The sequence below is a fragment of the Aethina tumida genome, chromosome 1 (assembly GCF_024364675.1).
Source record: "Aethina tumida isolate Nest 87 chromosome 1, icAetTumi1.1, whole genome shotgun sequence".
NCBI lineage: Eukaryota > Metazoa > Arthropoda > Insecta > Coleoptera > Nitidulidae > Aethina > Aethina tumida.
The window spans coordinates 43,217,477-43,233,626 of record NC_065435.1 but is presented as its reverse complement, the minus strand read 5'-3'; the positions used below and the strand labels follow the sequence as shown (position 1 = coordinate 43,233,626).

Here is a 16,150-nt window from a genome sequence, read left to right as displayed (position 1 = left end):
ATAGTGCTGATGGTGCTTATGGGAAGTGTCAGTCATTGCGTACAATTCAAAATGGATAATAGAATGACAAACAAGCATGATTGAGCCATGCTGTAAGCTATCGAGCAATTAATTAAGTATAACATAAAAAGCGAACTATCTCAATGCAGAACCAAAACCTCTGCATTCTCTTAGTTAAATAAATAGTAACAAGCAGACTTACCCATTGCTCTGCTGGTAGTAACAAACCCCTTTCGAGTGATTTCAAGAAGTCAACGTTTTTCTTTTCAGCTTTGTCGTATATCTTTCCCTCGACGGGGTCGACGAGTTTCGCCTGTATGGCGTTCAGCAGTGGCAATACTTCACCCGTTTCAGTGTCTTTGACAACAGTGCTACTTGGGTCTATTAAATTGTTTTTAATGGCATCGCCCAGTGTGATCTTTTTCCTATTTATTATATCGGTGTTAACAAACGGATCAGTGAAACACCCAGTTGTCGGGTTATAGAAGTTATAAGTGATACCTTCGATCAAAGTGAAACTTCTATTGGGCGTAACTAACAACCCCGTATCTAATGCAGCCGGCAAGGTATGTAATTTGGACGTTGCAGTGTCCAAAATGTTGGCCTTATCGGCGTCAATGAGACCCTTCCTAAAGCCTTCGGGACATTTAATCAATTTCTTTTTGTTCGTGTCCTTAATCAGAACGGAATCAGGATCAATGAAACCTAAACTGATGGAATCCTTCAAGGTTAAAACTTCGTTGGATTGTGGTTCAGTGAATTTACCAGTGTTAAGGTCGAGGTGATTCTTTTCAATGGCTTGAGAGAAAGTCAACGGCTCGCGTAAATAAATCGGAACGGCTTGATCGTAAGTAACGACGACGGAGGCAATTTTTTCTTTTGGTGGATCGAAAACTAACATTTTAGACACTTGTAATTGGTTGTCTTGTATCGCGTTAGAAACTGGAATGAAGCGACCCGTCTGCCTATCTTTGGTAACAGCAATTTCCGGATTTAATAATTCAAACTTAATGGCTTCCTCTAAAGTACACTCGCGGGTGGTCTTTACTTCCGTGGCTTGAGTTGCGAACGATTTTTGTACGAATTCTTCCTCTAAGGGTTTATCAAGAGTTATTAAAAGTCCCTTCTTAAGAGCTTCGTCTAAATTGTAAGTTTTCTTTGATTTTGAATCTAAAACGCGACCTTTCTCGACGTCAATTTTACCTTGTTCGATGGCGGCAGGCAGAGATTTAATAGTATTGTTAGTTAAGTCCTTCAGAGCGGTAGTTTGAGGATCGATAAATTTAATTTTCAAAGCCTGTTTCAAATCATAGAACTCTCCATTTACTGGATCGGCGAATTTGCCAGAATCAGGACGGTAAAGAGCTTGTTTAACTGCTTCCTCAACCGTAAGAGGTGTACTGGCTGTTACAATCAATCCCTTATCTTTAGCAGCTTGGAGGTCAATGTTCTTACCGTGGGGGAATATGTAAATGCTTTCTTCTGGATTTATGATTTTCATTTCAATAGCTTCGGGTAATTTAACATATTTATTGGTTTGGGTATTTTTAATAATTGACGTAACAGGGTTAATAAGTTCATTTTCGCAAGCATCGTGAAGAGTAAATTTACGACCAGTGGCGGGGTGAATAAAAAGACCCTCATCGGGAATATACAGACCTAAAGATATAGCTTCATAAAGACCAAAGTTTGCAGTTTCAATATCTACAATAAGACCTCTGCTGAGAGCTTCAGTTAATTTAATTACTTCGTCAGTGTGAGGTACTTTGAAAGTACCAGTAAGTTTATCTATAATTCCCAATCTGCAAGTATCAGTGAGACTGTATAAGACACCTGTTTTCTTGTCGTAGTAGCAAGGCAAAAGAGGATTAATATTGAATTTGCGTACAGCTTCGTGCAAGGTAACTTTTCGATCAGTGGTGGTATCCAATATTTTACCGGTGTTTTCGTCATATAAACCTTGATGGATGGCGCGTTGTAATGAAAGTGCAGCTTTATTGTCTACCAAAATGCCCAAATCAAATGCTTTTTCAAGTGACACTTCATAGTTATCACCTTTGGAGAAGTCCCTAACTTGACCAGTATTACCATCAACATAGTTGTTTAGGATAGCATCAACGAGAGATATTTTTCTCCAAATTCCAACCCTGGTATCTTTCACGCTCACCGATTCTGCATCAATTAATTTAATTTCAATAGCTTCCATTAACGTCAAGTATAATCCGGTTTGTGGATCAAGGAACAACTGTGATTCCTTATCGTAAATTCCTTTAGCTAATGCCTCACTAATTGGAATTGGAGGACGTACTTCCACCAAGAGACCACGTTCAAAGGCTTCGTTGAAATCGATTGGTTCTTGTTCACTAATAACGACACCTTCGTTTGTATCAATTATACCTTCCAACACGGCTTGTTCGAATGTGACGATTTCTTCGTCGATGGTGACTAAAGTGGAGCCAGTATCTACGAAGCCTCGGTTTATCGCGCTTTCTGGTTTGAGACGTTCTTTGCTCTTAGGATTGAGGAACTTACCAGTCGATGGGTCATAGAAGCCTTTGAATACAGCCTCAGGCAGAGTGATTTGAGTTTTGTATGGAACGATGATACCTTTATCTTGTGCTTCGTACAAATTCATTTCTGTTTTGGAGCTTGGATCAAATGCCTGTCCCTTGACTGGATCAATGATTTTCAGTTTTATGGCGTCATTTAAGGTTATAATATCTCCAGATAATGGTTCTTTGACAGTTAAAATGTTTGGATTTATGACACCACCTTCTATGGCTTGAATCATGTTAACATTATTGTTATTAATCGTGAATTGACCTGTCTTTGGATCATATACATTTTGTGCTAAAGTTTCTTGGAGTGACCAAGGTAAGACCGTACTAAGAATGTATCCCTTGAGATACGCTTGATCTAATGGCAAAATAGGATTAGTGAGAATACCTTGTTCAGCATCGACTAATTTGGTCTGAATGGCTTCTTTAATTTCAACAATTCTTGCACGTTTATCGTCTTTAATTTTTGTTGTTTCAGGGTCAATTAATTTGCATTCAATAGCTTTTTGAAGAGTGATCTCATCACCTGTCATTGGATTTAATAATCTGCCTGTTTTCGGGTTGTAATAATTCAAAAGTATAGCTTGTAAAAGATTAAATACGATAGGTTTGGTTTTAATAAGATTCAGTTGCAAAGCTCTATCAAACGGTACTAGTTCTCCAGTAGCAGTATCTTTTAGTTTACCTTTATCAGGCAAGATAAGGTTAGTTTTAATAGCTTCTTCCAAAGGTACAAATGTGTTAGCTTTGGTGTCTTTAACTTCACTGATCTTGTCGTCAATAATTTGTCTATCTATAGCTTCAGAAACTGTGATCATTTGTTTGGTTAGACCGTCTGTAAATTTACCTGTTTGAGGATCATATTGACCTTTATGAATGACTGCTTGCAAAGAAATTGGACGAGGAATGCCTAAAACGTAACCTTGAATAAAGGCTTCTGGGAACTTGATAGTTTTCTGAGTAGCTGTGTTAACTATAAGGCCTCTTTGGGGATCTACAATTTGCTTGTCTACAGCCTCATAATAAGGTACCAACTGCATATTCTTAGGGTCTTTAATAGTAACAGATTTGGGATCTACAATATTTGATGTAATTGCTTTGATGAGAGGAAGTTTTTCTTCGTTACAAATAATTTCCACAGATTCTGGAACAAAGTTTTCAGAATCTACAATCTCGGTAAGTGTCAATGGTTGATATTTGGCTTTGGGAAGATCATCCTTGTGCACAATCCATCTTAGCTTAACAGCTTCAAAGAATGCGACCTTCTTACCAGTTCTAGGATCGACCATGTAACCGGTGTTACGTTCAATGAGATGTTTTCGTAAAGCATCATTTAAGGTGACATAACTGGGAGTCTTTTTGGATAAATCTTTGACATAAATAGAATCGGGATCAAATAAGTCTAAATCATAAATTAGTGTCTCAAATTTAATATATTCACCTGTTTTAGGATCGTAGAAGTTTCTGGTCTTAAGATCGAAATAACCCATTTCAGCCAATTTTTGAGGTGTAATATTTTTAGAAATAATAAGTCTTTCCGGTACATCAATGAGTACTACTGTATGATTGTCAAGAATTTGTATCATATTATCAAGAGAAATTCGTTTATTGTCCAAACCATCTTGAATGGTGTAAGGAAGAACTGATCCTTGATATTTGATGCTACATATTTTGGGTTCTATTCTACGATCACTAATTGCCTGTTTGATAGTATATGGAGTCAAATCTCTAGTTTGATCGATTGAAATTTCTACAGTTGGCGTTACCACTTTTGTAACCACACTAGTAGTAGTTGTTGTAATATTTCCAGTTTCTTTCTCAGGAGTTTTGTCTTTTCTCTTGGCGATCTGTTCTTTCACGGCATTAACAGCTGCCGCTCCAGCTACGACTGGCAATGCAAATGGCAAAGCTATGCCACCAACCACAGCGATAAGACCCTTCTTAGCAGCGTCTTTGAAGTCAATGTTTTTACCTGATTTCTTATCTTTAATCTGACCAGTTTTAGGATCAAGCAATCCCTTCTCGACAGCTGCTTGGACAGGTATTGGTTTTTGTGAATCAACATCATATACGACGGACTTGGGATCAATGATTTCCTTCTCTAAAGCTTCTTCGAAGGTTAATTTAGAAGTTTTATCATTAGGATTAATGAAAGTGCTTGTCTTTTCATCATAGATCGTGTCCACTTCACTAACCTTAATAACTTTTGTTTCTTGAGTTTCTGTGGTGGTGGTGGTGGTAGTTGTACCTGTAATAATTTCTTCCTCACGTGCCTCTTTGATTGGCATCTGTTCAGTGGTCCCTGAGTCAGTAGCTACGGTTTCAGGGAACTTCAGTTTTATATCTTTTACAACTGTGACATTCTTCGATTCATTTACTTCCACAATGCCTCGCTTCTCTGCCTCTTCGAGAGATATGATCTCGCCAGTATGGATGTTTTGTACCTCTTTGGAGTTTGTCATGATGTAGTCTGGTGAAATATTTATAGTGGTAGTGGTTACAATGTGGGTTGCGCCATTTTCTACGGTCGTAGTTGTTACAAATGGTAGAGCGTCTGTGAAATAAAATTGTTCAGAAGGATGTTTAATAATTAGTAAACCTCTTTCAACAGCTTCTGAAATAGGGAGTATGTCGCCATTTTTGGGGTTTGTGAATGTACTCTTGTCTAAATCTATTAATTTAGCTTCCAATGCTTCTTCCAGAGTTATCGACTCGGGACTAACGGGATAAGGCACTGACATAATAAAGTCTTTATCAATAGCCTCCTTAAGAGGAATGTTTTCTTTTGTTATTGGGTGGGTAATTTCCTTCTTATCTGCAACTACTAAACCTCGTTTAACGGCTACAGGGAATGTCATACCTGCTGGAGGAATGTTTTCTGGTCCAGATGGAATACTATCATCGAATATATTTTCTTTAACAGCGTGTTGCAGATTTACATTGCCTTTGGATGTTTCGACAGTAGATTTTTCATCGTCCACCACGCCCGTTTCCAAAGCCTTACCTAGTGTAACTACATCGCCAGATTTTTTAACTAGAGTACTTAATGGATCTACAATATCACAGACAATAGCCTCGCGGAGGCTCAAGTGAGCACCAGTTTCTGGATGGACTACTTTTTGACTCTCTGGATCTATAAGGCCCTGCTGGAATAACTCTGGAATGGAGAGACTACGATTTAAAGGCACCAACAACTCATTCGTACCCATAGGGTCAAGGATACCTCTGTTCATGGCTTCATTTATGTTAACCAAGTCACCTCTTTGCGGGTCTACAATTTTTCCTTTAGTTCCATCTACTTTATTACTATCTACAGCTTCTTGTAATGTTATAACTTCACCGTCTGGTGCAGTAAATATTTCTCTCTTTTCTAAAATGGTTGCCGTTTCTTTGTCGATCATGCCTTTTTCTACAGCATCCTTCGGTCTTACAGATTTCTTACGCAATTTTTGCAATACGACTTGCTTGGCTTCACGGTCTGGGCTGAGAGACTGAGCCCTGCCGAATTTCACTTGGAAAGACGGCTCCACTGTTATTCTGGCGCGTGTCTTATCTGCTTCCGAAGGCATGTCTTCGTCGTCAAGTGATATCGTATCGGTCTTCAGTGTCTTGATATGAACAGTTTCCGGTGAACCTAACACGGAAACAATGCCGAACTTAGCTGCATCTTGCAGTTTGATTTTTCTACCCGAGTTGTCTGTGTAGTCCCCGGTCACTGGGTCGACTATGTTCTTTTTGAAAGCTTCGTCTATTGTTATTTTTTGTCCAGTTGTTGGGTCTTTAACTAATACGAATGAGTGTTGAATTTTGTTTGCGACAACGGACGCCACCAGGTTAGCGGTTTCGTTGGTGTCCGTAAATGTAACTTGGGCAGTTGCAGGGTCGTAAATTACACCTGGTTTTATTTGAACCGGTTCTGAACTGTGTATTTCTGAAATTTTGAGTTCGGTGTACTGCGGTGGGTTTTTATCTATGACGTCAGATACTTCGACTTTGGCGGGTTGGCCGTCGAATTTGGTTACTTGTAAGAGTCTCTGGTTTGATTGATCTGTTTCCATGGCTTGTTCTGGGATGATGAGCTGTTTGGAAATGGCTTCCATCATTGAAATTTTCTTACCATCCGCTATGTAATGACCGGTAGGATCTAAGATTTTCTTTTCTAAAGCGCGAGTGATACTTATTTTACGTTTACTTATGGGATCGATAACTGAGGCAGATGATGGATTAATTATTTTAAGGTTAACACATTCCTCGAAGCTGGTGAGACGATCGGTACCCGGAATAATATACAGTCCAGTGACCGGATCGAAGATCTTAGTGGCTATAGCATCAGTCAAGGACCAGCCTTCAACTGGGAGTTCGTATACTTGTTTTTCTAAAGATGATTTTTCATTGGTAATGAAATCAATAGTAGCTGCAGATGGTCTAGGAAGCGGAGTTTCTTTCTTACTAACAATAGTGATTACGGTGGATGATGGGACTTTAGGAATGGCACCGGTGTTTATGGTAAGATCGGAACTTTCGGAATCGGGGGCTAGTTTGCCATCACTGATGGCTTGGACAATAGGAACGATTTCATTTGTTTCTGGGTCTCTAAACATTTGTGTTTCATTGTTAATAAGACCAGCTCTTAATGCGTCTGTATATGTAATAATATTGGTTTTAATTTGTTTATTAGTAACAGTGACATAGCGTTGCACTATAGTACCAGTGTTCTGTGTATTTACAATTATATTAAGCAAACTATTAAGCAAAGAGGCACCTTCGGGAGTAATTAAATTTTGTGCAATAGCATCATTAAGATATACTACTTTATGTGTTTTAATATCTATAAGATTACCCGTTTTTGTATCAATATATCCGCGGAACACGGCTTCGAGGACGGTAAGTTCTTCTTGATTTTCATAAATACCTATTTTCTGGGTCAAATACTCCAATACTTTCGGTTTTACCTCGCCAGATTGTACACCGTCAGTAAATGGAAGCAGTTTTCCGCTCTTTTTGTTAACCAACAAGCTACCGCCGTCTTTTTGGCTGATGAAACCTTTAGAAACCGCCGCGTTGAAACTAATGTGTTCTGATTTGTCTGGTGGTTGGAAGCCGTCTATATCAAATATTGATTTTACAACTATAGAATGGATGTATCCCCGACTGACGGCTTCCGGGATGCTGATAATTTCGCCAGTGACTGAGTTTCTAAATTTGCTATCGGGTAATATAATACCGTCGCGTAACGCTTCGTTTAAAGTGATAAGCTCGCTCTTCCTAAAATCGAAAATTGACCTAATTGAATCTGTATCTAGGACGCCGCGATTGGCAGCCTCGGGAAGCGTTAATTTTTCTTGATTCAATGGCGACAATATGTACCCTTGAGGGTCCATAAGATTGTCGTCCACGACTTCTTTGAGAGATTTTGGTTTTACTATTAGTTGCCTCCGTTTGGCTTCTAGGAACGAGATTTTTTCATGACCTAACACATATTTACCTAGTTTACAGTTAATAATACTTTTATCTAGTGCTTCCATCACAGTGACTTTGTTGTCGGTTTTAGGATCGACTATTTCACGAACGTCGCCGTCAAGTACGTTGCATTTAATGGCCGCGTCTACTTGATACTTATTACCGGTGTTCTTATCCACAATCCAACCCGTTCTTTCATCGATCAGACCTTGATTGATTGCATCAGAGAGCGGTACCGCGCTAGTCTGCAGTTTAACTTCCCTGTGCTGAAGGAGGTAGCCCTTCTTGATCGCCTCTTGTATGTCAATCAATTCGCCGCTTTCGAGTCTGTATGTGCCGTTATTCACATCGATTTTTCCATCTTCAATACCCTGACCGACCGATATGGTGTGAATTACCTTGGCACGTTTCTCGGATGGATCCATCGCCATTATCTCGGCTTCGTGGATGCCCCGTTGTATGGCCTCCAAAAGCGTCAGATTCCTGCCGTGCTCTTTCACCCCGCAGGGTCTTTGCAGGGCTTCCACAATCACAGTCTGTATGAGACCTTGACGGTGTGCCTCCTCAATGGTCAACTGAGTACCGTCAGGCTTAGCTATTATTTTACCGGTCCTGGTGTCCAGCACTCTAGACTCGATGGCCTCTTTAATGGTCATCCATTCGCCCGTGTACGGGTTCATGATGCCGGCCACTTCAAGCGGGTTCTCGGTGCCGATGCCCTCGTTCACCACGTGCACCCGCTTCAGCGATCTGATCTCGCTGAACTTCATCGTCTGACCCCATGGCTGGGGCTCGGGTGTGATTTGGGTGAGGGTGGTGTGCTTGTCCGGCGGACGACCGTTCGTAATTCGGTCCGTTTCGTCGTGTATCACGTTCGGACGGTCGTCCGTTATTTTAATTGTGGTGCCGTTTTCCGTTCGTGTCGACTTCGTTTGTGTGTACCTAATTTATTATAGAGACGGTTAGGAAGCTGGCGACGCGATGCGGCACGGAGATCGTGCCACATTTGTGGATTGAACCCGAAGGCCAGATCAAACTGTTGTTTTCTTTATCAGTATTGATTGATGATTTGGGTGTACGGATTTGATTATAAGCTCGGGCACGTTATCAGCTTCAATCAATATGATATATCGAAAACAAATATTTAACCTGGCAACATGAAGTAAATATAAACTTACTGTTTGCTGTAGTAAGTCGTTGTGGTGAATGTCGATGTGTGTTCATTGGCACTGCTCATATGGAATTCTGACCTGAAGGTTTTAAATGGCTGAGGCTCACATTGTTCCACGATCCTCTGCAAATGATCAAATAAAATTTATTAGTATTATAAAACTAGTAACAAAACAACAATTAATTTAAAGCAGTTATCAACGTTTAGAAATTATTCTTAACAAATCGGTATAACTAAAATATCGCGCGTATATAATTACATATAATTAAGTTACATAAGAGTGAGGAGATAAACAAAATTAATTATCATCATTCATTCCACTTCTGGATGGTCAAATTTGTATTATTCCAAATATTTTGGATACGTCTCTATTTCTGATCACCTTATCCGACCTTCAATAATTTACATTAAACAACTCAATTATTTTTACATGTTTTAGTTGTGTAAATGTACATATTATTTTATAATAAAATAAAAATAGTATTTAATAGTCAAATACATATAAATAAAATTTTGTTGTTGGACATATGAGTCATTCAAGAGAGTTTATATATTTTAAAAATTCCTATATTTTTGTTGCAAATTTTGTAATTATTGTACAAATAAATTCCACAATGTTATGACAGAAATTGTCAATATTTTAACCTTTGAATTTGAAATTTTGAACAAATATTTTTATGTGTACTATTATAAAATTATTTATACTAAATTTTGGTTAAATATAAAAAAATAACATTCATAAACAAATATTTATTTAATTTCATGTTTATTAATATGTTTTTATGATGGTTGTTACATAAATTTAATTTAAATAAATATAATAACTAGAAACAAGCTATAATTTATACTTAGAAAAATAATATTATAATTACGATTAATTATTGCTTGTAAGCACATAAAATTGTTATTTACAATTTTATAATAAATACCATAAATATGTATGTAAATACACGAAATAAAAAATATAAATGTTATTCAAGCCAGAACATTTTTTTAATAATATGTCTGAACAAGTAATTTTTAATAATTGTGTAAATCAAACTAGATGAAATAGAAGATTTTGTCATGAAAGAAACCATCAACATTTTCAAACATTTAATTTTAAACCAACAAATATTTTTTTTATTAATTTCATGTAAACCATATAATATTATTAAATATAAAAAACCTAATTTATCTTTCACAAACGAATGTTTTACAATGTTTATTATATAAATTTAATTTTAAAAAATATTATCATTGCTAATTAATCATTACTTGTGAGTACATAAAATTAAAATATATAAATACATTAAATAAAAAATGAAAATGTAAATGTAAATGTAAATTCAAGCTAGAACATTATTTTAATAATATTTCTGAACAAGTAATTTTTAGTAATTGTGTAAATCAAACTTTTTAAAAATATTTATTACCAATAGAATTGGTTGACAGGAGTATCAACATTTTACCTAAATAATTTTAAACCAACAACTAATATTTTTTACTAATTTCATTGAAATTATTTATACTATAATATTATTAAATATAAAAAAACTATTTTATCATTCACAAACGAATATTTATTCATGGTTGTTAATTAATATGTTTTATAATATTTTTTATATAAATTTAATTTAAATTAACTAGAAAGTGGCTATAATTTATATTTGAAAAAACAAAATAATTACTAATTAATCATTACTTAAGTATATAAAATTATTTACAATTTTATAATAAATACCATAAATATGTATGTAAATACATGAAATAAAAAATATAAATGTTATTCAAGCCAGAACATTATTAATTAATAACTAATAATATTTCTAAACAAATAATTTTTAGTAATTGTGTAAATCAAACTTTTAATAAATATTTTTTGCCAATAGATTTTGTTATGACAGAAAGTATCAACATTTTTAAAACATTTTACCTAAATGATTTTAAATCAATCAATATTTTTTTACTGGAAATTATTTATATATAATTATTATTAAATATAAAAAAAGAACAATTTTATCATTCACATATGAATTCATGATTATTAATGTTTTATTTTAATTAAACAGCTCCTGTTGCTGTGTTTTATTAACATTATTAATTAATAATTAATATTTCTGAACAAGTAATTTTTAATAATTGTGTAAATAAATATGTTTTACTAATAGAATTAAAGTAGTTAAAGGAAAAAATTAAGGTTATATAAAACACAATGTGTGTCTATCGGTTTATTTTCTTAATTATTTCAACAATCTCTATAAATTAGATGATATTCAACACATCAATTGGTACTTCTATCAAACACTTAATACTAATATCTCTCGAGAACGATTAAATCTCTTCAACACCATTAAGACAATAAAGAGAAGAGTTATTTCCGTGGATTCGCCTATGCAGACACCGGATATCGACTCGAGAAGTTCCCTAACCTAAGACAACTCCCATGTTATTGATTAGATGCGTCAAGAAATATAAATAGACCAGCTGATATTGAGCCGAAGTGATATAAAATCGTGTCTGTGCGAAATCGAACGTGTCACTCTTGAAACGCGTTGGTTACAAATTAATTATGCGTGGCGCCACAGAACTGGTTCCACGTGTGATCGATGTGGGATGCGCTTAAATAATTAATCGATTGGTGATCTACAGTGTTTGCCGTAAAATTGCCTGTGACGCCGAGATAATTTGGTTAATTTTTAAATAAAATATACTTATTGTGCCGGTCTATTTTTAAACATTACCAAACGTTAGTTGGTTAGTTAATAGCGTATCACAATACACATTTGATAAAACTGTATAACATCATGTTTATTTATGGGTATCTAAAAGACGATCTTGAAAATTAAACGCTATTCATAAATTTGTTTACAGAAAAATTTAAATAAATGCAAGGTTGGGAACCGAAATCCTTAAGGTTACCATCACAAATCATTCTAAATAAAAGTGTATTTGTTATTAGGCGAATTTTTATGCAACACCGTTCGCGGACGAGTTAACAATTTTAAAAGTTATTTCAGCTATGGTCAAACATTTTTATAAGTCAAGGTTAGCCGAATAAAATGTGTGTCCTCAAGATTCGTATCTATTAATATTAAAATTGATATTTGTGTGTGTGTGTGTGTGTGTTTGTGTGATGATGAAATTTCGTTGCGAAAAAAATATTTTTAGTTAATTATTAATTTTTACGGCTCCAATAAAAATAATCTGTCGTCGAGCTTAATTATTTACTTACAAATCCTTCACTGTTATGACTTTGGGTAACTGAATAAAGAAATATGCCAAACTTAAAACGTTTAATGCAAGACATGTTAAACAACTGAATTATTTGAAGTACCGAATAACAATAACTGAAATGTCTGAAAATTTATTTGGGCAATGATAAACAATATAAACAAGATTAGTTTTATTAAATATTTTAGTATTAACATTTGCTTGTCTCATCCGTGAGAGTTGACTTATTTTTAACTATGAGATGATGTTAATTAGTCAAGATTAGGAATACAAACACTTTAGATCATTGTTTACGTGCTTTTAGTAACGGTTATAACATAGTTATTTACACTTAGTCAAAGAATTGTTTAGTTTTATTGCCCCGGTTGGCGACAACAGCAAATAACAACTGTTTGAATATCGCTAATTTCAATTTTAAATTAACCAAACGAAAACGAGAATAAATTACATCAGGAAACGCCAAAACATTCAAATTTATTCGAAACGAAAACGAAACGCGCAGCTGCGTCTCCGGGCGCATCCGCCAAATTTCAAACAGGAAATTTTCGTCCAGATCAATCGGCGGTGTTAATTCGTCGTTGCAGGTGTTTTCCGCGAAACAATGCGATACCTGTCACCGTTTAAATATAGAAAAAGTCGAGAATGATTCGAAGTGTGTGCCGGCAAGGTTATGAAACGTATCGATTCGACGGTGGAAATGTGTCGGGAAAAACATGGCAAAAGACTAACCCTGTTAGCGTAGCCGAGCTCGTGGCTGAAGTCGTATCCGTTATCGCACATTTTCACTGATTAAAGAGAACCCAAGACAGAACTGACACGCCACCAGAATTAATTCAATTAACAAATGCGGACGATCGAAACACCGCCACGTACCGCGCAACGTTCATATAATATTATATGACGGCGGTGGGTAAAATTAATAAACAACAATAATACTATAACAACGAGATGTGCGGCTCTTATCGCATTTATCGCAACTTCTCGCGGCGCGACACCGACCAAAACTAAACGCAACAAAAATTCTAATCGTTTGACTAGTGGGACGGGACCGCGGACGGAACCGATTCGGTACGATCGCGCAGTCAGTCCCGGAATTGAATATGATTTAAAAAGCCGGTTTATTTTTAAACGCGAATACTTATTGTCGGTGAATTTAAAAATACACGCGGATTGATCCATTTCGTCTCCCGCTTGTCTCACCGATTGATGTTGGTGCGGGGTCGGTGCGTAGGGCCAGAAATAGGCACAGACATGCGAAAGATGTCACCTAGAATCACCGGAGCTGAATTATTAACCGATATTATGGAAGGACGAAAATAGCTTTTTTGTTTTGTAAATACGCCGCACAAAGTACGTGTCTGGAAAGGTTGTTTCAGAAAAATATATTGCGGTAATTATTTAAGACAGTAAACAAGCCGTGTTAGATACATAACCGTTTTCACTTTCCTTTGAACGGTATCACATTAACCCAGTTTCACAGCATATTATTATCATTATCGTTAGTGAAATGCAGTTTTTTAATTGGTGAAGGTGATTTAAACGGATTTTAATGGCATAAAGCAATATTCGTGTCTCTACCGAATTATTTCTAAATTTTTAATAAATCGTTCGAGATTTGATATATTTGTTTAATCTAAAAAAATGTAATTTGTTATGAAATTAATGACATAAATCAATATTGATATCTCTACTAAATATTATATTTCAAATCAATCAAAACACATAATTTTTCTTTACTAAATTATTAATAAAATGATTGATGATGATTACACCATTTTCTTTGAGTATGAAAATTATTGAATATATTTGATTTACTTGTTTAATCTAAAAATTCTTATAAAATTATTTGTATTTGTAATAAATATTTTCCTACATGATAAATAAATATTTTATATATGTTTACAGTTTTATTTTTATTATATTTTTATTTTTTATTGGCTGTTTAATTGTTAATAAGATATATATTTTTAAAACCAGATTATATCTTTCAAAATGTAGTTATTAAATTAAATTGGTTTAAACAAAGTTTAAGGACATTAATCTCTCAACTAAAAATCAAATTTGCAACTTCCTGTTTATTTTAAAAATGTGAAATTTCTTAAGAGAAACACCCTTATTTAAACAATTAAATAAATATTTACCTACATGTTAAATATGTTTGTCCAAATTTATTGATGGAATCATATTTATTTACTATACAATTGAAAATAAGATATATATTATAAAACAAAATTATATAATTTAGAATGCAAAATTACTAATTAGATTTACAGTCAAACAATAAAATTATTTTTTATAAAATTTTTAATAAGATTTGTAAGATTAAGATAATTTTGTATGTTATATTTTTTAATCTGAAAGTATAATTTATTACAAAATTATTTCTCATTTAAAAACATTTTGTTATAAATTCATATTAGTTAATGGAATTTTAATAACATAATGTATGTGCTAAATATTATATTTGCAGTCAAATAATAAATGCTTTTCTTACTAAAATTATGTATATGTTAGATATTTCTTTATATTTACAGAGAGATTAATTAATATTTATATATTATGATTTATTATTATAGTGTTGAAAAGGAACATATAATAGACTCAAATATGTATTTTTGTCTTATGACAATATGAGTAATTAGTGTAACAATAATTAGCAGTATATATGTTAATAAGACATATTTTGTAAAACCAAATTACATTTATTTTATAATACCGTTCTTAAATTAATTAGTCTGGTTTTAAATGAATATTAATGATATTTCTGTATATACTTAAAATTACTTTAGCAGTCAAATATTAAAATCTTTCTTAACCAAAACTATCAATGTTCAAATTAAAAGTGTTTAAATACATTAATCAGTTATTGATTTACTTATTTAATTTCTAATTTCATTTATTTTAAAATTAATTAAATTTCATTTCTTATAAAATTATAGTAAAAAGCATTTATTAGAACAAATGTAATAAGTAATTCAATTATTGAGGCACTTATATAAATTACTTATTTTACTATATGTTAGGTATTTCTAATATAAAAATAATATTTATCTTTAATGATAAAAGTGGTATAATAATAATTGAATATAAAAATATATTAATCTAATGATATGGGATAAGCTATAAATTACAAATTATTCCATAAAATCAAACAAATCTTATTAAATAAGGAAAAAAATGGTTAAAATGTAAAAAGAATTCTTTCATAGTTTCCAGACTTCTTATACCTAGCAATATTTAATAATTTAATATCTTTAAATTGCTCCAATCTGTGTTAATATTGGGCACCGAAGAGAGAGAGAACATTTTTCTGGTTTCGACGAACATAATTCATATTCATAACAACAAATCAAACATATTTCTCAATGTTAGTGTTTGTAGAACATGTGTAACTTTATACATTAATTGTGAGATATGCTTCGCAAAACCTAATGAATATCATATATTCTTAATATAAAGCACAAAAACTGGCTTTACTTATAGAGCCCCCCAGATAAGTTAACAAAATATTGACAAAATAATAAATGTATATAGCCGAGTGTGGCTAATATAAGTATATATAATCGAGTGTGGCTCAGAAGTAGATATTTACCGCACTTCCTTCCTGTGCAGACGGTTGCGACTGTAAGTAACCTTTGCGAATGGTGTGCACTCGATTAAAATTCCCGTTTCCAACGTAATAAAAACAAATTGCGGCCCACGTTAAAGAGCCAGATAAGGTGGCGCAGAACATAATTGAATCCATAAT

The 16,150-nt window shown here is 34.0% G+C and overlaps 1 protein-coding gene across 12 annotated transcripts in view; it reads right to left on the bottom strand.

Moving 5' to 3' along the window:
- Window positions 1–16,150, bottom strand: part of LOC109604573 (microtubule-actin cross-linking factor 1) — a 166,803-nt gene that overhangs the window by 22,428 nt on the left and 128,225 nt on the right. For 8 of the 12 annotated variants that reach the window (XM_049961749.1, XM_049961753.1, XM_049961764.1 and 5 more), the window contains exons 15-16: window positions 9,197–9,312; window positions 203–8,960 (exon numbers count right to left, since the gene is read on the bottom strand). In XM_049961749.1, coding sequence (XP_049817706.1) covers window positions 203–8,960; window positions 9,197–9,312 — 8,874 coding nt within the window. The remainder of the gene's footprint in view (window positions 1–202; window positions 8,961–9,196; window positions 9,313–16,150) is intronic. The other 4 variants (XM_049961785.1, XM_049961788.1, XM_049961781.1 and 1 more) reach the window with 1 other exon arrangement.